The sequence below is a fragment of the Solea solea genome, chromosome 8, assembly GCF_958295425.1.
Source record: "Solea solea chromosome 8, fSolSol10.1, whole genome shotgun sequence".
Taxonomy (NCBI): domain Eukaryota; kingdom Metazoa; phylum Chordata; class Actinopteri; order Pleuronectiformes; family Soleidae; genus Solea; species Solea solea.
In genome coordinates, this window is record NC_081141.1 from 7,228,767 (window position 1) to 7,249,743 (window position 20,977).

Here is a 20,977-nt window from a genome sequence, read left to right on the forward strand (position 1 = left end):
CACATAATAATAAAAATAACAATAAGAAACAAACTCATCCGTTCACAAGTAAAGGAAATTATGGGAAGTGCTGCAAAAAAATGTCGGTATGTCAGAAATCACCATAGACAAATAAGGTTTTACGTGAAGGGAGGCAATTTCTCCCACCTTTTCAATTTTTATATTGTTTATTGCAGGCTAACTGTATCTGCCTTTAGTTATTTAACATAGATAGGTTTAAATAATCTTATTCCACTTTTGGAAAAGAACTGTACATCTGTATTTCTACAACTATTGCCTTAATAAGCTAAAAATTAGCTACAGTTGTCTTGCATTTTTTTTATTTTATTTCTGACATTTGAAACAATTTGTTCCCACAAATACCGACGTCTGATGACCACACAATACATTTTCAACCATAAAACACCATTTTCTTTGAAGAAATAAAATTAAAAAGTAAATAAGACAGTGAATTGAACTTAAAAAAAACAAAAAAAAAAACACATTCTACACAACACAAAGACGTAAAAAGCTCACAGCATTAACACAGTAAAACAATAGTGGTTAAATCGTTAGCCATACAGTGCTCACAATGGAATACAGCATTTATTAACAGTCTATGTCCATCTGCACATTCAGGACGTTCCAGTGCAGCATGTCGCTTTTCAGTCACAGGGAAAACTGCAGCGGTTTAGATAGGGAGGGATGACTCAGTGACAGAGGCAGGCAATTATCTGCCCCCCCCCCCCCCCCCCCCCAACATCTGCTGATTAGTCCACAGCAACTACAATTTTGCTCCCTCCTTCATTTTTATGATTGTTATTTAGTGCATTACAGTTTAGGTCATCATTTTACATTTTTGAGAAGAAAGCTTCAATCACAACTCCCCCTCATGCTTTGAGTTCTTCATTCAAAATGTCTGCTGCATGTATAAACAGTGAGAAATTGTTTTTGTGCTTCTGTAGTTTTTTTGTTGTTGTTTGTTTTGTCTTTGGACATGTTGCTATATGACTTTTTATATCAAATACTGCATGTTGTGTTCACCAAAAGGACTACTCTACTAGTATTTACTCACTCATCCTCTACTGGAGCCAATTTCAGCTGACATAGGGAGAAAGGCACGGTAACATACAGGGACGTTATTCACACCTACGATCAATTTAGAGCTTCCAGTTAACCTCTGTGTGTTTTTGGACTGAGGAAACCCAAGCGTTGGTTGAAACAGGATTCAAAGTGTCTGACTTAAAACCACTGAGGTAACTGGAATGCTAATTATTTATGTACAAGAGACTGTGATGACATGACGGTGGGTCATTTTTGGGCATTTTGCTTCTGGCCCCAAAGGTGTCATGAAAGACCTGCAGACACATGGTGGACAAACACTGACGTAACCCATTATGTCATCAGAGCTGAACAAATGCAGAATTAACACTATCAGGAGGCCTCTAACAAACATCCAGTCGGATGAGATAATGAGTCTCTGTCTCCAGAAAATCTCACAATTAACCAGATGTCGTTTGTAGATGCAAGTAATATAATTACAAGGAATGTGTTGTTGAAGGAATAATATTATACACTCTCAGAGTAAAGTGTGATTCGGAAGAATTTGTTTCAGATGTGTTTTCCTCCCTCTTCACATTCCTCTTTCCTTCTATCTTGCAAAATAAAGTCAGATGTGGAATCTGCAGATCAAGGTTTTTGAATACATTTCCGTGATTTTTCAGTCTGTGTGGATTTATTTCTTTGCATCCACAGGGTTTGTTTTTTTTCTTTCCTTTAGATCGTGCGCTGCTCATTGGCTTTTGGTCTGAATCAAGCCTGAGATTGTCCTCAACATATGCAGATCCAGGTCGGAGCATATTTGGACCACAGGAGTCCGGACAGGACGGCTTGGTCTTCACCGTCCTCTCAGTAGCCTCACTCATGAAGCTTCAACATCAGTAGTTTTCCCAGGCAGAGGACATGTCATTGACTTATCCCCCATCTTCTTTTCTTGTAGGGCTACAGAGCCCAGCAGTGTCACACTGCAGGACACATGTTTTCTACGCCCTATACATAGATACAGTACATCCACTGGATGTAATTGTGTGAGGCCCAGTTTCAGGACTCAGATCAGCCTCTCCTCTGGGGGCACTTTGAGGACACTGCCCATCTCCAGCCTGGCGCCAGCTACTTCCTGCGAGCTGGGGCTGTATGTGCCCTCCGACTGACGCTTCTTCCGGGCTGTCATGACGAGGAAAAACACCACCAGGATGGCGAGTAACATACACAGGGAGAGGAGAGGGATGGTCACCACCAGCCAGGGGATTCGTTCTGTGCGCTCCTCCTTCTGCAAGAGCACAGATTTTAAAACAGTGCAGATTCTAAAGCTTTTATATAAAATGTCAGGAGTTATAATTTCATCATCAGATGATTTTTCCTTGATGATTTATGCAGCTCCTTTGTCCCACACTCGCTAATAATGCTTAATTTTTGGTGCAGGAGAGAGAGAGAGAAAAAACTCTCTATAACTGACAGCGTCGAGGAGAAAGGGAACAAACAGACAGTGTGCATACCACAGTCAGCTATGGTTATTAGTCTTCAGACATTATTTCTAGATTATGGTTCATTAGCAGCTCCGGTGAAACTGGGCCCTGAGGTGTGGATTTGAAAATCACTGCTCCCATCCAGGTTCTGTGAAAGTAAATTTGCTCATTGTCACTTACATTTCTCTCACACAGCGAGCCGCTGAAGCCCGGCACGCACAGGCACTGGAAGTGGTTGAGTCTGTCCAGACAGGTGGCACCGTTGAGACAGGGGCTGGAATCACACTCATCTATTTCTGTCTCGCACCTGAAACACATCAGCGGGGTTTAAACACAATGCTGACTGACACAGACCAGCTGCTCACACACACTCTCTCCCCTGACCTTAACACTGTGTGTGTGTGTGTGTGTGCGTGCATGCCTGTGTTCTCACCTGGCACCAGTGTATCCAGGCCTGCAGGTGCAATTCCCTCCAGTGCTGCCTCCGATACAAACTCCTCCATTAAGACATTCAGTTTTTGCGTCACACGCCACTGGGGGGAAACGCCACCTATTCGACACACAGATTATTATTTTAATACAGTCTTATACAATAGTCCTGTAATAAATCCTTCTCTAAAGCCCAGGCCAAACTGGATGCAGATTCCCCCAGAATGGCATTCCTCATTCACTGCCCATGTTCATCAATCATGTTGAACCACAGCCTCTGGATTCTTCACGACTGACATCAGGTCTATTTTTTTGCACATGATGCAGCAAAGTATGACCTGAAAACACACTCAAATAAAAGTCTTAAAAATGGATTTTATGTTATGCAGAGCTGGTGTTTCAAAGCCACATGCCAGGAACCCGTACCTGATATTGGACTGGGCTAAACTGAGCCACAAAACTCAGGAGGAAGCAAGCCTACTGCATTTATTCATTCATTCATTGTATACCGTTTCTACGGTTATCCACCACACAAGGCTGGAGTCAATCCCAGCTAACATTGGGGCGAAAGGCAGCGTACACTCTGGACAGTCCATCACAAAGCAATCATTCACTGTCACATTCACACCAAAGTGAATTTAGAGTGTCAAGGGAGGGAGGAAACAGAAGTACCCAGAGAAAACCCACACACATGGAGGAGACCATACAGAGTTTGGGTCTTTTTGCTATAAGGCTAGGCAACAGTGTGCAGTGTAATTTCCTTTCCTGGAAATGTCAAGCTTTTAATGCAACAGGGTTCACACTGATGTGGGTTAACGCTAATAAACAAATGTCTATTAGACATTAAAGCATTCCACACAAAGCAGATTCTGTCATAAACCTAAAACACGTCCCTAAAAACAGGATGTATTCTGTCTTTTCAGACTGAATTTAACTACTTGGTAACACTGTCAAACATTCAAATGATGCTTATCTCTTGCGTTAAATAATAAACAATAACGTATGAAAATACACAGATTGGTCCAAATGTCAAGTCTTTGTGACAACTTGCGATCCTCATCGACCTTGTCACTTTCTCCGCGGTGAGACTTGGGCTGTTTTGATTCACTTTTGAAGTGAGAATCCACGTTCGGCAGGTGTGCCGGACACAGGAATTATGGTGGCGGTCTTCGCCCAGTCGGGTAGATTTCCCTGTTTAGCTTTAGACATCCTGTTAAAATCATCATCAAGCTGATCAAGTTTGAGAACTCTGCTGTACAGATACACAATCTACCTCCATGTATGAGAAGTGCTTTATAAATAAAACAGCCTCAGCAGACCTCTGTATGAATCAGACCTGTTGCACAGCAACACAAACACAACAATCCTCAAACTTCTCCAAAAGTTAAAGCAACACTTTGTACCTTTCACTGGACTTGGTATAGCTGCAGCAAACCACACCCTGATGAAAGCAGATGTTTGGGAATTTCTCTGATTTTGGCTATTTGAGACTATCATTAGGTAACACACAGTGTTTCTACCCATGCACCAAACTTGCACAGTGCAAGGACAGAGTTTCAGATGAAGCGTTTGGATGAAAGTGGCTCTTTTATCCCCTTTTACAAGTCAGTGAAGCATCAACACAATTTTGAAGCTGTTGTTTTAAGGTTAAAAAAGGTACGCAGAAATTAACAACATTTTTAAGTGCAGTCTCTCTCTAACACCAAGACAGAAAATTCCCCAACATACTATTTCAGCCATCTGATATACAGTAGATACCTGTAAAGTATTTTACGGATAGCAGATCACAAATTACTAAAAAACTGGCAAAGAAACAGAAAATTGAGATTGGACTAACTAACTAATCAACATCAACACATAATGTGTTGGGGGGGTTGCTGAGATCAAACATGACAAACTCATGTTTGAAAACAATGAAGGGGTTCCTCTCTCATTTTTTTGTTGTTCTCTTTTTGTTGTTTCTTCTTGATGTTGCTTTAAGTCAGCGGAAACAAAACTAATAGTATCCTTTATGTGGAATGACTTTTACACAACACACCAACAGTTTCACTGTATCCCTTCAGGTAGAATGTTATGGTGAACTACTGGGAAGATGAAAAGCATATGAGAATTATCTAAGCTGCCTAACAACAGCATGTGATGGAAACATCCAGTCCACACCGCAGCCTTAGACAAACTCTGCTATTATTTTGTAGGTGCACCAACATGCCTGTAAAAATGCAAACAACCTTAATTTTCTTAAGCACAGTTCATAGATCCAAGAAGAGTGATTATTATTATTATCATTATTATTATTAGAGCCTGCGCACTCACACAGTGGTGCAAGGACCTATTGTTATTCGAGGAATTCTTATTATTTGTCTCAGCTTTCAATCTCGAATTTGCCCGCTTAAAAGTGCGTGAAAACGGACGAAAATTGGCACACAAACCAGAACTGGCAAAAAAAATGTTATAAAGTAATGGAAATTTAAAAAAAAACAATGCAAAATGGCTCAGTATCGCCCCCTCAGGTCAAAAGCCTATAGACCCTTTCATTGTATACAAACATTCCAAGCCTAGCGAGAATGCGTGCGCAGTTTAGGGTCAGAAAATGTCACAACAGGTAAGCGAATAGCATGTATGTCCACGGTCCTCCACCAAATAATTCTGAATATGTTCTTACGTTGCCTATTAAGGACCATGAACAATACCTAAATAAATTAGTACTAGCTGACGGCAATAGTCTGCCTGACTCAGCTTCCATAAAAGATTGGGTAGATGATATTAGCAAGTGGCCAGATATTTTTAGCACACCATGTTACTTGTCAATGCATTAGCCGGCCGGCAGCTATACTACAAGCTAGCTACGTCCAAGACCACAACATAACTTTAGGCAGCATAGGTTTCATATACATATGTGCAGTGACACACATTTCTGTGAAATCCAGGCTTTTCATCGTAATGTAACAGAAAGAGCTGATAAATGATAACTTACATGAAATGAAGTGAGCACTACAAATGCAAGCCTCTTTGACTGCAGTAGCATCAGCCCAGTATTCTCTTTTTAATGCTTGGAGCCACAGACAGTGTCTATTTTTTTGAAAGGGATGAGATCCTGTAGGGATTCTGAAGAACTTGACACCATTGCTGGTTCTATTTCCACAGCCAACTACGCTACAAGTAGGCATCTTATGTGTTGGACTGTTGTACAAGTTAATGGTACGAGTGTGTTTTCTGACCCCAAACTGCATGCGCACATTTCTGTGACGTAGCTCTCTAAAGGGTCTATGGAGTGGGTCAAAATTTAGTTGCGCAGAATTTCACAAAATTTGGCCCAAGACGAACAACCCACGACTGTGGGCGTTTATCGTAGCAACACGAAAAACACGTCAAATTGTACTAGACCCATCTATCAATTCCGCCATTTCGCTGCTAAACTTGAAGTGCCATTGAATCCCAATTTCACTGAGCATCTTCATGTGTGGAGTTTGCATGTTCTCCCTGTGTGTGGGTTTTTGCTTCCACAGTCCAAAAACATGCAGGTAACCACTGTACTGCCTCAATACAGGTAGAAGCAAATAGGGGTTTTCAGACTCTTCCCGAAATAATCCAAAAAGTGCATTATGGAAATATGAAGGTGTGTACTTACTGACAGCGTTTGCCGATATATCCAGTTAGACAGGAGCAGGTGTGAGTTCCCACAATTTCCACGCAGGTTCCTCCATTCACACATCTGAATTCCAGGCAGTTATCTAGCTCCTCTTGACAGTTTTTCCCTGTGTATCCAGGCTCACAGTCACACTGGTAATCTGCCTGGAGGTCTGTACATGTACCATAGACACAAGGATTTGACAAACACTCGTTTATCTCTACCTCGCACAGCTCCCCCTCCCACCCTGAGCTACAGCTGCAGTTAAACTCAAAAAACTGGTCCTGACACACACCCTGGTTGAGGCAGGGCTGGGAATCACAAACTGGTGCACCTTGGCACCCGATCATTGGCTCATGACCACCCAGTCTGGAGAATTTGCTCATCTGAGGAGCTTTTGGTACATTTATGAGTGGCAGGTAGACTCCACCCACTCTCACGTCCGCTAAGCATCCAGTGTAAATCTCAGCCAGCCGGATTTCTGTATCATTGAGGAAGTTGAGATTGCCAGCAACACCGAAGCTGCCACCAGCTCTTTGTCCATCCACAGTGAGATGCCAGCGCGATGCTGACTTTGTGGGGTCAACCATGGTCAGCTGGATTTGGTGCCACATTCCATCTGCGATGTTCCTATCACTTTTGAAGGCCAGCAGCTCTGCACTCTCCCCACTGTACAGCTTGACCAGCAGAGAGGAGTTGAGCAGGACCACACAGAAGACCTCGGCTTTGCTGGTGGCCCGCAACAAGATCCCATCCTTGTCTCGCGTTCGTATGTCCATGGTGATGTTGGTAACAGGACTCCTCAGGGAGCTGTTGGCAACATACAGGAGAGAGTTGTTGTGGAACATGGCTTCAGTTAAACCTGTGAGAGGAGAAGACCAAATCTTAGCATTTTTGAAAAGTGAAAGATGTTCAGAAAATGTCTGTCTCTACAATGGAGCCCTCCTGCATACAATCAAACAACTGTTCAAATCTACTTTTTTGATTTTAAAAATGGTATTTTCAACCAAAACTATACTGTAGTATAGAGTTCCACTTGCTATTATCACACAACCATTTTGGAAGACAACATTGCAGTTCACATCCACAGACATACAGTATAAAACTAGCAGCATAAACACCTGGCAACTCATCTCTTCACTGGCTGTTCTCAAAAAAAATGGTAGATAGATGTTTTTGCTGTGTGTGTACTGTATATAAAGTTTTACTGTATTTTGAGACACAAACTATGACATAAATAAAATCTTTATTTTATTGTGCCCAAAGTTAGGGGCACAATCATTCATGAAGTTGTGAATCTAGATGCCAAATTCACTATTGTTACAATGCATATTAACTTAATATCTTGTTTATTTTACATGCTTTTATTGTGAGTGTATTGGAGGGAACTTTTTGAATTGGGTTGAAAATATAATGCTGCCTCTCTGGCTGTTTCCGCACATGTGAAAATCACCCAGGGTTTATTGTAAAGACCAGAATCAGTATGTCAGGTTTTGCAATACTGCTTAATCTCTGTGGATTATAGTCCATAATGATCTCTTGAAACCAGCCAAAATGACTATGTGGGCAAAGTGAGTCATGTGATGTCCGGAACTCTATAATGTATTTGGATGTGTGTTACAGTGGTAAATGTTTTCTCTCTCTGTTTATGCTTTGAAAATAGCGGTGGTAAAAATAGATGAGAGCCCAAATCTCAAGAAAAAAGAGCACAGCTCGTGTGACATATGCACCTCACATGGTATTTTACAGTGTATGGTCTACAATTCTTCAACCTCTAGTGCCACAAAGTAGAAAAGCTGTGCCAATTAAAAAACAAATGCTATGTCAAAATGATCAATGATAAATGGTAATAGATCCATGCTTCTACCTATTAGTGACCTGGGGTCTATAGCACGGTTATATAGAGAGTAACTCACTTACTTTATGATGAACTCTAAAATATACAACCAGCAAAGTCAAAAGAAAACTGATCATAATGCTTTTCGTGATGTTAGCGCTCTTTGCAGGACTCTCAGGGTCATGATTCTTTGTTCTTTTTATGTCTGTGAGCATCATAGATTGACAGTTTGTCCATACATTTAATGTGAGACGGCACCAGTCAAACTTTCCTCGACTGTGATTAAGATTAACTGCTAAAATCATTTCCACTTAACCTGGCTTGATTCGTCCCACCTTGATAACTCGGATTACTCACACTCATAACCATCATGTAGGTCCACACACCGCACTCCATCAAAGCAAGGACTGTCAACACACCACAGACGAGTGTCACAAAGCCGGCCTGAGAATTTGATGGAACAGTTACACTTGAAGTCATTCCAGGTGACCTGGCACTGTCCACCATTGGCGCAGGGCTCATCCTGTGCACAAACAAACACAGATGGATGGATTAAACAGTCCCTTGTAAAATCTCTCACCTGATGCGACCACTTGGGTTAAAGCTGTAAAAAGACTTAGTGATGACTTAGAAGACAAAGTGATTCAAAAGCAGGTCAATGTTTATGTGGTTGGGGCAATACAGTAGTGCCCAGATGTTTGTCAGCAGCACAATGCACTAATACAAATGGTGCGAGCTGCTTTTATGTGGACCAGTTATTATTTGAATTTGGATCATATGGAATGTGTCGCTGTTTGTTTATTTTCATAACATGCCACAGTGACCATCATGAACCAATGTTAGTTGGTGTTTTCAAATGGACTTAGAACATTTGGTATGGTGCCCACTGGATAAGTTGGCTTTGCTAATCAGCTCAAACAATCAAATGGTTCAACACTTCAGCCTGATTTATCCTTCATCCTTTTACACTTCTAAAGATTGTCGCCCAACAAAACTTAAACAGGTTTTTAGTTGTCTCAGAAGCAACCACACACTATCCTCCAGCTACCAGTTTACTTTGTATCATCCTGATCGGTTCTGTCAGCTGGTTTATTTGTGTCTACTCTATTCATCCATTGTCTACCACTTTATCTTCCATATGAGGGACGTTGGGCCGCTGAAGCCAATCCCAGGTGACAAAGGGTGAAAGGCGGAGATGAACAAGCACACACACAGACAAGCAACCATTCACACTCGCCTCCACACCTATGATCAATTTAATTTGAATCAATTTGAATTGAATTTTACTGAGAGGAAAATGAGAACAAAAACAGGTCATTGGTGCATCAATTCAACCAATCAAAACAGGGAGTGTCTTGTCTGAAATGCATCATTCTGTTAGGTATACATGTTGCTCTCTTGTAATTACTCTAATTCACATTAGTCCAAGCTGTACCTTTGCATAAATGCTAAAAAAAAAGGCATATTAGCATAGCTAGAAGATAGTAGCAAGTAGCATGCTGTTATTACAGAGGAAACAGTCCGGACTTTAGAGTATACCATTTTCTCTCCTTACAATAACAATTACTCAAAACCCCATGATTATGCTGATTCCAATTAAATGAAATTTATTTGGTCTATATTCATTTTACAGCTGCAGCAGTAGCACCTGAGGTCCCATTAGTGGGACAGCATAATGGAAGGAATTACCACAAGACCTACCATCATCATTTTTTGCTTCTCTACTCTCATACAAACCGTAAACTGTATTTATTTTACCTTGCATGTGTTATCGCTTTGGCATCCTTGCAGCACGCTCATCTCTGTGCTGGCCTGGTAAACTTCCACCGTGTCTTGATGACCCTCCATGGTCAGGTGCTTGTTGTCCAGCCGGATGTCCTGCAGACAGCCCTTGAAGTTTCCACCCCAGGCATTCATGCTGTTGCCTACAGGGAGCCCCCCAACATAAGCGACATCCCCTGCCTCTACACTCACATTTCCTAAGGCACGATGGTCCCCTGCTTTAGCAAAGACCACATGGCCATAGCGAAACGTAAGAGACACTAAGTTACTGTGGCCATCTGTGACAAATGTAGCCTCTGACAGCAGTGTAGTGTGAGGGCTGTAGATAGCAACAGTGCCTTCCTTCAGGTAGATTGTAAGGTAAGGCTTTTCTTCTCGACGGAGTTGCAGGAGCATACCATTGTGTTTGAGGGAGCGCATTAAAAACGAAACAGTGAAGTTGTCTCCATGGGTTTCTGAGATACTGAAGGCAGAGTAGCTGGTGGTGTTCTCATGGCTGAAGGTCCAGGATGGGTACTCTAAGGTGGAAAAAGCACAAAAAGTCACATTTTATCCCAACACATATGCAATATTTTACTTAAATGTTGCACAAAATATTTGTTTACAGTCATTAGATGTTTCTGTGTGGTTCTGAGGAAGCAGTGCCAAGAGAAATCACTTGTGCATCTGGGGTCAGACTTGAATATAATGAAAAGCACAATGATTGGTCAAAACACTTGCTAAGCTTGTCTACCTGCTCATGTCAACATCTCCAGATATGTCTATATGTCCAGATATGTCAACATCTCCAGATATGTGGAGGAAAGGCATTGAATTAGGCAAATAAAGGGACATCATTTTCAGAGGATTTATTGAGCCTACAGGGACCAGACCACTTGGTTAGTTTGGGACTGTCCTGATTTTAAACCACATGTCTCAAGTACAGTGTGAGTCATGCATGGTGAAATACTGCTATAACAGATCATATCAATGTCATAATGAGAGACAAATAATTGAAATAGCTAATACTAACTTGGATGGGTCTTAAGCACCACCCCTTGAGCTATCTCAGACCATGGACTGCACAGACATAGGAGTCATTATTATGGCTGCTGAATGTTGATCTTAAATGTGAGATTTATGTTCATTCCTTATCTGAAATGGACTTTGTTTTTCCTGCAGCTGCTGGTTCAGTAAAGTTTGGTTGCAGAAAGTAAATATACAGCTGATTTTTGTCGGTAGAATTTGTGCTGGAGATGCTTTATTGCCATTTAGCGGAGAAATGTAAATCTAAATCTTATACTTTATTAATCCCCTTAAGGAAATTATTTCTCTGCATTTGACCCATCCTAGAATTAGGAGCAGTGGGCTCCTTGCTCAAAAGGGCTCAGGGGTACCCCAGCCCATTCGACCTGGTGGGGACTTGAACCGGCAACCCTCCAGTTACAAGCCAAGCTCCCTTTCCACTTGGAAAAACTGGACTTGCAGGACATGTGGTTCCGATCTGATTGAATCACAACGACGCAGTTACTGAGCTAATGTTATGATCTATAAACCCACAGAAAAGTGGGCTGTTTATAAATTTAATTTTTATTTTTTTTGGATTAAGTATTCCATCTATTCTTAAACTCTTCTTCCCTGATAAGGGAACCGATGCCCCCGGTACCTGATGCCCCCGTCATATGCAGCAACAAACACGTCAAAAAAAAAAAAGTCTAACTTTGATAAACACAGACACAGCCGTGCTGCATACCCACAGAGGGGTCAGAGACTTGGATAAAGCTCATAAAACCATTCTTATGTTCATCAAACACAGTTTAAAGACAAATCAATCAAACCAGCAGGAGTAGAAAACAGGAATCAACTTGACTATGTAAACGAAGAAAGGAGTGTCAGCTGGACAGCAGACACACAGTCTCGGAACCATTTTTATCACTTTACAACCAAGATTTAGTAGTATCAGCAATACTCGTACCCTTTGCCATGGTTAATAAACTTACAAACCCACCTAATCAGTTAGCCCCAGAATTCCTTCCCAGGTCTAACTCACCATGTAAATATTTCATACAGTTGACCAAAAAACTATGGAGGAAACAATTCAGCAGTTGAACACTTGTTGTCTTATCTGACTTTTTAAGTCTGTTCAGACTGATCTGCAACAAATAATAAATAGTTCACTTCTATCAGACACAGTTCCTAAACCCCTTAAATAGCTGCCATTAAGCCAATCTTAAAACAAATAATTCTGGACAACATGACAACAATAAAAACACAATGCACGACTCATGGCGTGAACGGCACACGCCCCACATTTATGGCCAGCAAGAAGCAAAACCTGTGCAGTGCCCGCCCTCGCTTCAAATCAGCCAATGACAAGCGCTCTGAGGCCCTGAACTTCAGGCCCCCCTGCCGAAACAGAGGAGGCGCAGCATCAGGCACAACAAACTATTCACATACAACTATACAACATAAAGTGTCTACAGAGAAAATTGCGTTCATCAAATGAAAACTGCGGACATTTCATTGGGGACAAAGTTGAACTTATTATTAACTCAACGACATTTTTGACACAGGAAAACTTCTCAAAGCTTATAATCCTCCTTTGCACAGCAGCGCCCTCTGGTGGGGCCACGCCATTGGACTCTACAAACCAAAAACCGAGTCAAAAACCTTGGTGTGCTGAGACTCAGATCTGACCTTCAGCAGACATATCAAAGCAATAACCAAAACAGCTTTTTTATCAACTATCAATATATCCAGAGTCAATGGTTTTATGTCCCAAATAGACCAGGAAAAGCTCATCCACGCTTTTCACCTGCAGTGGGCTCCACTATTGTAACAGTATTCTCACAGGACTACCCAAAAAGAGCATTAAACAGCTGCAACTCATTCAGAACGCTGCAAGATCAAAGCACATTACGGCAGTTTTAAATTCTTTACACTGGCTTCCAGTCACTTATAGAATATACTTTAAAGTTCTGCTGCTAGTCAAATAAAACACTTATAAAACACTGCTTATGTGCTATATGCCATATGATTGAACTCTTTGAAGCATTTTTAATCTTCTGCACTTAACATTCTTTTTTTTTTTTTTTTAATTCATTTTCAAGTAAATTGTTGTTGTTGCATTTAATGGTCCATTTTTATCAAACTTTGTGTTAACTTTCATTTATTTTATTACTGTGTAGTGTTTCATTTATGTAAAGTGGATTTTCTTCAAATTGTACATTTTAATGTTTCCAAAATGTTTAATGTTATTTTGTGTTTATGTAAAGCATGTTGAGTTGCCTTTTTGCATGTAATGTGCTAAACAAATAAAGCCTTGCCTCACCTTGCCTTGTATCATGAAGAATATTTTCCAGAAAAAACTCAAAGGTAAAAACATGATAAAGCAAAATCAAGCCCAACAAGGCAGATGGCAGACTTCACCGCATTCATGCAACAAGCCTCCGTCTGCCTGGGTCAAAATTCTAAAAAAGTTATTCTAAATTCCAATAAGCCTCTGTAGGCCTCTGTTGCTCATAAGCAAGTGTAGAAGCACACACTTGAGTTTGAGTGTTTCATGGAGTTTACAAACAGTTTTTTTCTGATTTTTAATCAACAGGAGAAAAACATCATCAGAAAACCGTTTCAATGTGTTTATCATGTAACTTTGATTAACCTATTAAATATAAACACAAGTTATATACTGCTTTACCAAGACGTTAATGTTGGTTTTTGTGTTGTGTGTTTTTTTTGGGTTTTTTTTATGAGATAAACTCAGCTTCTGATTCATTAAATGATGGATACAAAAGCCACAGTGTGATCTTTCTAGGGACCCATAGATCTGGGTGAATCTTTACAGATCTAAAACTACTCTCACCCTTCTCACAACGTTCTCCGTAGTAGGGCCGGTGACACTGACATCTGGCACGAACCCACATGTCCACACACTGCCCACGTTGCATGCATGGGTCACCCTGACACCAGTCTTGTTTGGTGCATCCCAGTTCCAGGCCATTGTTCTCTTCTCTGATGAGGTCCTGAGGCAGAAGCAGTGTATGGTCAACTCTGAGGTCTTCCATACAGCCAATGAACCCACTCCCACTGGATGCATGGTGTAAATATCCCAGTGGTGCTCCTCCCACATAAAGCTGTTGAAAGGAGCTGGACTGGAGGAAGATCAGTTGGTTGTGGGGCTCATTTATTACACGGCACTCTCTCCCACAGCCAGGTGTTACAGTCAGGACCAGCCTCTCATTCATGGTCACAGAGACCTGGTGCCATTCTCCATTATTGACTGGGCCAGGGTAGATGGCCTGCAACAAAACCGTCCCTGACAGTATCGTGGCTTGGAGCGAGCCACTAACAAGCTCCAAGGAAGCATATCGCTCCAAGTTGCCGCGATAGTACATCACCATGTCAGGTAGAGTGGTCTTGAATCTCAGCTGCATTTGGAGGCTGTGGTTATGGTCATCATTCTCTTGTCTGGTCCGGTTTTTGAAACCTGGCAGCTGCATGTGGACGTAGCCCTCAAAGTTAAAGGAAAATGTGGTTGACGTGTTGCAGTGTTCTCCAGTCCAGCCAGGCAGACACAGGCAGGTATATCCATGCTCTCCATCCTCAGTCAGCATGGGGTTACAACCTGCACCGTGTTGGCACTGGTGCTGTTGGCAGCCAACCAGGCGGATGTCACAGTCTTTCCCACCCCAGGGCTCTAGGCCAGGCTCGGGCGGCGGGCAGTGGCACTTATAGGAATTGACAGCATCTTTGCACGTAGCACCATTCTGGCAGGGATTGCTATCGCACTCATTGATGTCCACCTCACAGTGTACACCTGCATGGAGAGAAGCACACATTAAGCATTTGAATTATTTAATTTATAATTAATTAATTTAATTTAATTAGTATTCTAACAGTGATTCAGCTTTAAAACGTGCACAAATCAAAATGAAAGTCATATTTATTAACTGAACCAAACGGTGGAGCATTGACTCGCACTGTTGCCTTGCAGCAAGAAGGTTGCCACTTTGCGTCGCAGTTTTTGTGTGGAGTCTGCATGTTTTCCCCATGTATTCATGGGTTTTCTGGGAGTTATCCAGTTTCCTCCCACATTCCAAAACATGCAGATGATAATTGGACGCTCTAAATTAACCGTAGGTGTGAATGTGAGAGTAAATGGATGCTTGTCCCTGTATGTTGGCCCTGAGAGGGTGTACGCCACCTTTTTGACCTTGTCAGCTGGGAATGGCTCCAGCTCCCTGTGATCCTCATGTGGAGGATAATGCAGTAGACAATGAATGAATGGATATTTTAAAAAAAACTTGAGAAGTAAACCAAGGAAGAAGGGGGCGATGGGAGCCCAGTAAGTACAGCTGGAGCAGAGGTTTGCATCCAGATACAGATGTACAGCAGATTTGATTAAGACTCATTATCTGTGTAATTAGCAGATGAGGAAATGAGGAGGAAATAGCCAATAATTGTAACAACTGGAGGTAGTCACTGAAATATTGTGTTATCATGCCCTAACCCTAACCTGAACCTAACCATACAGTTTGCAATGTAGTAATTTGAGTTATGTCCCCATTTCGAAGACAAGTCCCCATAATGTGACTGTAAAGTGACATATTGTAGGTCACAACTTGAGTAATACCTGAAACACACACACACACATATACCTTCTGCCTATCTTCCAGAGTCACCTCAACATAATCTCTGACAGCATCAATCGACTTGCATTAACACAGTCCTCTAAATACTCAACACTGAAGGAACCATCAAGCTGTCAGTCGTGTCTGTGCCAGGACTACACACACACACACACACACACACACAGTGTTCTTCTTAGTTAATGCATACTATACCTGTAAGGCCCCAAAGCCCACAGCAGCAGCAGCAGCAGCAGCAGAAGAGCAGCAGCAGCCTCCTTACAACCATGATCCACTGAGTCAACAGCCAACACATTCTTCACACTGCTGGGTAGCAGCAGTGACACAACCTGCCCCTCTCTCTCTCTCTCTCTCTCTCTCTCTCTCTCTCTCTCTCTCTCTCACACACACACACACACACACACACACACACTCTTTCTGATGGTTACCATATACAGTTCCTGTCACTCCTCCACTCTGTACCAGGCAGGAGTGATTAAAAGTCAGCCCTGCCCGGTTTTTCTTTTCCTCCCTTCTCCATCCCTCCCTGAATCCCTCCCTCGCTCACACCTCTCCTCTCCTCCCCTGTCTTCAGCCCAGCCCAAGCAGCTTCCAGGCTCCATCTGGGTCCTGTCAACCTTTGACAAGAGGAATGCAGCGCAGCCAGTGTTGCCCTCTGTGCTCCATGGCCTATGGATGCCCACTAGTGGCAGAAGGGTGTCAAAAACAACCAGCAGGTGCACAGATTCAGGTGGGCCGGACCTGAGCACAACTGCACCAATATATAGAGCCAAACAATACAATGTTATTGACAAAGAAGCGTTTAGTAATAAAGTAAGAAATAAGTAGTCCCAGAGTATCGTAACGGCTGGTCGTAGAGCTGCACGACAACGAGCGCTCCCACAGACCTGGAGCACTTCTGTTCTTGAATATGCTTGTGTTTTCACTCCTGCTTGTGTTTTGGGATATGTGTGTGTTTTTGGTTTTGCATCGTTTCTGTTGATGCATGTGTTTTGGCTTTCTGCGGATCTTTTTTTTTTTTTTTTGCAGCTTGTTTCTCCTCCTGTGTTTTGTGTCATTGCAGTAGTTTAGGGCATTTTTACATTTATTAAATAAACTTTAAACTATACTATAACTATACTATAATATTAAGGAAGTACTAAGAAGGAAGTTTGATTTTTGATTTAATGAGGCCCCCGACTAATTGTCAAATCAAGTCAATTTTATTTAAGTAGCCCAACATCACAAACACAGTTTTCCTCAAAGGGCTTTACACTCTGTACAGCTAGTGACACCCTCTGTCCTTAGACCCTCACATCGAGTGACAGCAAGATGGGGAACCGTTTTGGTTTCATTTCATAATTGTACACTTTTTTAGGAGAATGGCTTATTCTTCATCAAAACAACCACTTTCTGTAAAAGGTCATCACAAATATCGTTATTGCGACATCATGACATAATAGTGTCATATCATTTTGAGCTCATATCACCCACCTATAGTGAACAGTTGCCTTTTTTTCTACTTGGTTGGCTCCCTACTGATCCCAGTTTAAATGAGTTTGAGACCTCTTTGCATTTAAATTGGAGAAAAAAAGGGAATAGTTTCGATATCTGAGACTATTTCTTCCAAACTATAGGAGGGATAGTCATGAAAGTAATTTTTTAACAAGGCGTTATCTTACTTGTCTTCAGTTATCAATAATTGCGTTAATTGCATTAATTTAAAATGGGAGGAGTTTCAATCCTTTTTGTAAAAAAAAAAAAATAATTAAATCAAATGAAAGCCGTGATTCTATTTTGACAAGACACAGCTTCAAATGGTTTCTGTGTGGGGTTTTTTCAGCTTTTTTCCGCAGCGCATAAAAGAGGTTTGGTCGACCATTAGGGGGCAGCACTAGATGGTATAATGGTTGTATAATTGGTTGTATTTATCGTCCTGATACTGATTTCAGTATTTTTTTTTGTTTTTTTTATGATGCCCTGTCTTAAACTGTGGATCTGATAATAACATTTACATAACATAACAAGTTTAAGTCATTAAGTCATCTTCTTGGAAACGTCCAATTCTATCTCAAATTTGAGTCATATTTACCCTCTGAGTTCCTTAGAACTCTTCATGCATTTTACTTGTATCCTATCATCTACAAACTGTCTGATCATTTTAACTAAAACTAAGCCACAAAATAAACGATAAAATGTGTAAGTTTATGGTTTATATTAATTATATCTTACGTTCATTAATACATTTACTACAGTATTTACTTGCCATGTATTCAAATGATCAGAAATTGCAAACAAATGCATTACTTCCACTCTACAAAGATCTTAAAATAAAAAACTCAAATAGAAATGTTATTAATCCATGTAGTGAATTATATGAATGATTTCTCAGTAAATATTGCTCCCCATTGACCAAAAATATTAAAAGATAAATTATATATATCTCAAATTTACAGTCCACTCTTACCTCTAAAGCAGTGCATGACATTATAATGGAAATGACAGCGTACATTGTATGTAACTCATTTTGTGTTAGAATAATGAAAGAGTTTAATTTAACACTGTTGTTGATTTGGTTGTAATCTGAAATGGTGTTAAAATGAGTCATACTGTGAAACGGCATATTTTACTGTGTAGGTAATAGAAAAAGAAAGAAAAACATAGTTAGTCTTTGAGAATCCTTGTTTTCACTTGTATTCTTTTTTCCACCAGGATACTGAAGACTGAAGTTTTGTTTTGTTTGTCTATAAATTAATTAATGTATTGTTTATTTGTTTGTTTATATCACCACATGTATGTGGTGAATAATTATGATTGATATAAATGATCTTTTCTCTGAAATATTACAGGGTAACAAAGCCACAACTAACTAATTAACTATCTGACTAACTAATGAATTGACTGACTGTAAAGCTGATGTTAATGTTGCGCTCTGTTATTGACAGAAACAGCTGCTACAATATTTGTTTGTTTCATAATGAAAGTTAAATGTACCACTGTAGCTGAGGTGTAATGAACAACAACACAGGAGGAGCCAAGAGTTTTCGATTTAGTGAGATAGTGTTTATAATATATCTACCAGGAATGGAGTACAGATCCGTTAAAAAACAACAACAAAAAAGAACCAACTGTTAAGTCTTTGTCCTTTTTCAGGCCTTAATTAGTCTGCTAAGCAGCTTTGCTGTAATCCCCCTCCCACGGACACATTTCCTAAGAGACCCCCGTTTAATACCCAACATGGCTGTCTGACATATGGCCCCTTCATTGGCTTTGTTGTTTTGCGTTGTGCTCCTCTATAACATATGCCCCATCATCCCAACTGACTGCTCACTCTTTTGTGGCTTAACATCGTGTGGCCATAACATTGTTGGCAAATTATCGTCCCTTTTGTTAACAAAAGCTTGTGGTTGAATTCCTCACTTCTAAGCACAGACCGACTTTGGCGTTCTGTGTCGTCCCCCCTGTCTTGAGTGATGCACAGCTAGATCTCGGCTAATGACGAATGAATGTTGGTGGACCATGAGGAGTGGTCAGGTTAAACCCTTTAGTGTTTGTTGAAGAAGAGTGGGAGTTATCTGACTACACCGGCCTGAGGACACTCACACAATCAGAGAAAATGACTTGTGAAAAATTTCAATTAAGCAATAAAAGGAAAGACAGTTTAGCATAATTTTGAATATAAAACCTAATTTAATCAATTTGTTCAACAAAAAAGACTAAATTATGAAAAGTGTAATTTAAAAAAAAGAGCTAAGATTTGCCTCCAACTGTTGCTACTGTCTTAAAACTTCTTCTGTCACAGACAAAGACAAAAATCATTTGAGCTGCCTTAAACTAACAATAGTGATAATGGTGACATTGTATTTAATCATCAACTTGTTAAGATGACTCTTTTTAAACATGTGTGAGATGCACAGAATAAACTTAACAATTACATTTACCCTGTTTGTATTATTAATAATACTGTACATTATTTCACTTTTGACATACGCTAATAGTTATTTTATGATATTAATTCTCCAAACTTACAACAGCAGTTTTGTTTTGTTTGTTTTTCTTTTTCAAACCAGACAGCCATCCATTATCCACCGCTTTATCCTCCACCGGAGGGTCGTGTGCTAATCTCAGCTGACCAAACCAGACATATGTCAATGAATTGTCAGTTCTAGCAACATAATCTCTTTGAATCAGTCCATGTTTCTTCAGAATAAAGGCTCTGAATTCTGAATGAAATTGTGTTTTTTGTATAGATAAGCAAATCATTCAAATACTGAGGCGGTCCAGCTTTGGCCCATGGGCCTCCAGTTTCTGATATATATGTTGAATATATAAAATGTTGATTAGTATCATGACCTTGGCCATGTGGGTCAAGATGGGAACAATCCAATAATCATAATAGAGGATAGAAACAAATGACCTGTATGGTGGTTCAGGCTGGAGGTCATGTTGTACATTTACAGAAACACTGACAGGGAGAGAGGGCAAGGAGCAGCTCAGCCATGATGTTATGTTAGGAGATAAAGAGCAGGAGAGCAGATAGGTCGTTCCTCTTACCTGTAAATCCATCTGGACACACACACTGATAAGAGTCGACCAGATCCTGACACTGTCCTCCATGCTGACACGGCGCTGACTCACACTCATCCACGTTGATGGAGCAGTTGTCTCCTGCATGAGGAACACCTTCTGTCAGTTCAGGACAAGTTCACAAGGAACGTGAAGGCTCTGTGCTGTGATGGTGCTCACCTGTAAAGCCTGTCACACATTGGCAGATGAATCCAGCTGCACTTTCATATGTGAGAGTAGCAGTGCCCAGTTCAGGGAACAGCCCGTAGTTCCGGGCATCTGAACGCTGGAAACACATGCCACCATTCTCACAGGGATTCTGTTCACACTCGTCTATATCCACCTGACAGTTCTCTCCCTCATAACCTGGACACACACGTACAAACACATAAAAGAATATTTAGAAGCGTTAAGTCCTGCTGCCTTGGCCTCACTAATTCTGATCTTTTTGATCTGATCGTTTCCTGCCTTTTAAGCCTATGAGATGAGGATTTCAAAATAAAACCACTTTCCCCGCTTCCACTTTAACTCCATGTCGGCATACTAACAATTTCCAGTTCAGTTGCCCTAGGTGCTATACAGTCTAAAATTTCAAATTGGTCACTTTTGAATAACAATCTAAGCA

General features: G+C 40.8%; 1 protein-coding gene across 1 annotated transcript in view; it reads right to left on the reverse strand.

The window, feature by feature from the left end:
• Positions 1-731: 731 nt before the first annotated feature.
• LOC131464502 (protein crumbs homolog 1-like) overlaps positions 732-20,977 on the reverse strand; it is a 31,470-nt gene continuing 11,224 nt past the window's right edge. The window contains exons 5-13 of the mRNA XM_058636998.1: positions 20,533-20,718; positions 20,341-20,454; positions 14,022-14,975; positions 10,157-10,698; positions 8,756-8,921; positions 6,562-7,423; positions 2,938-3,054; positions 2,685-2,811; positions 732-2,308 (exon numbers count right to left, since the gene is read on the reverse strand). Of these exons, the coding sequence (XP_058492981.1) occupies positions 2,087-2,308; positions 2,685-2,811; positions 2,938-3,054; positions 6,562-7,423; positions 8,756-8,921; positions 10,157-10,698; positions 14,022-14,975; positions 20,341-20,454; positions 20,533-20,718 (3,290 nt within the window). The 3' untranslated portion in view covers positions 732-2,086. The remainder of the gene's footprint in view (positions 2,309-2,684; positions 2,812-2,937; positions 3,055-6,561; positions 7,424-8,755; positions 8,922-10,156; positions 10,699-14,021; positions 14,976-20,340; positions 20,455-20,532; positions 20,719-20,977) is intronic.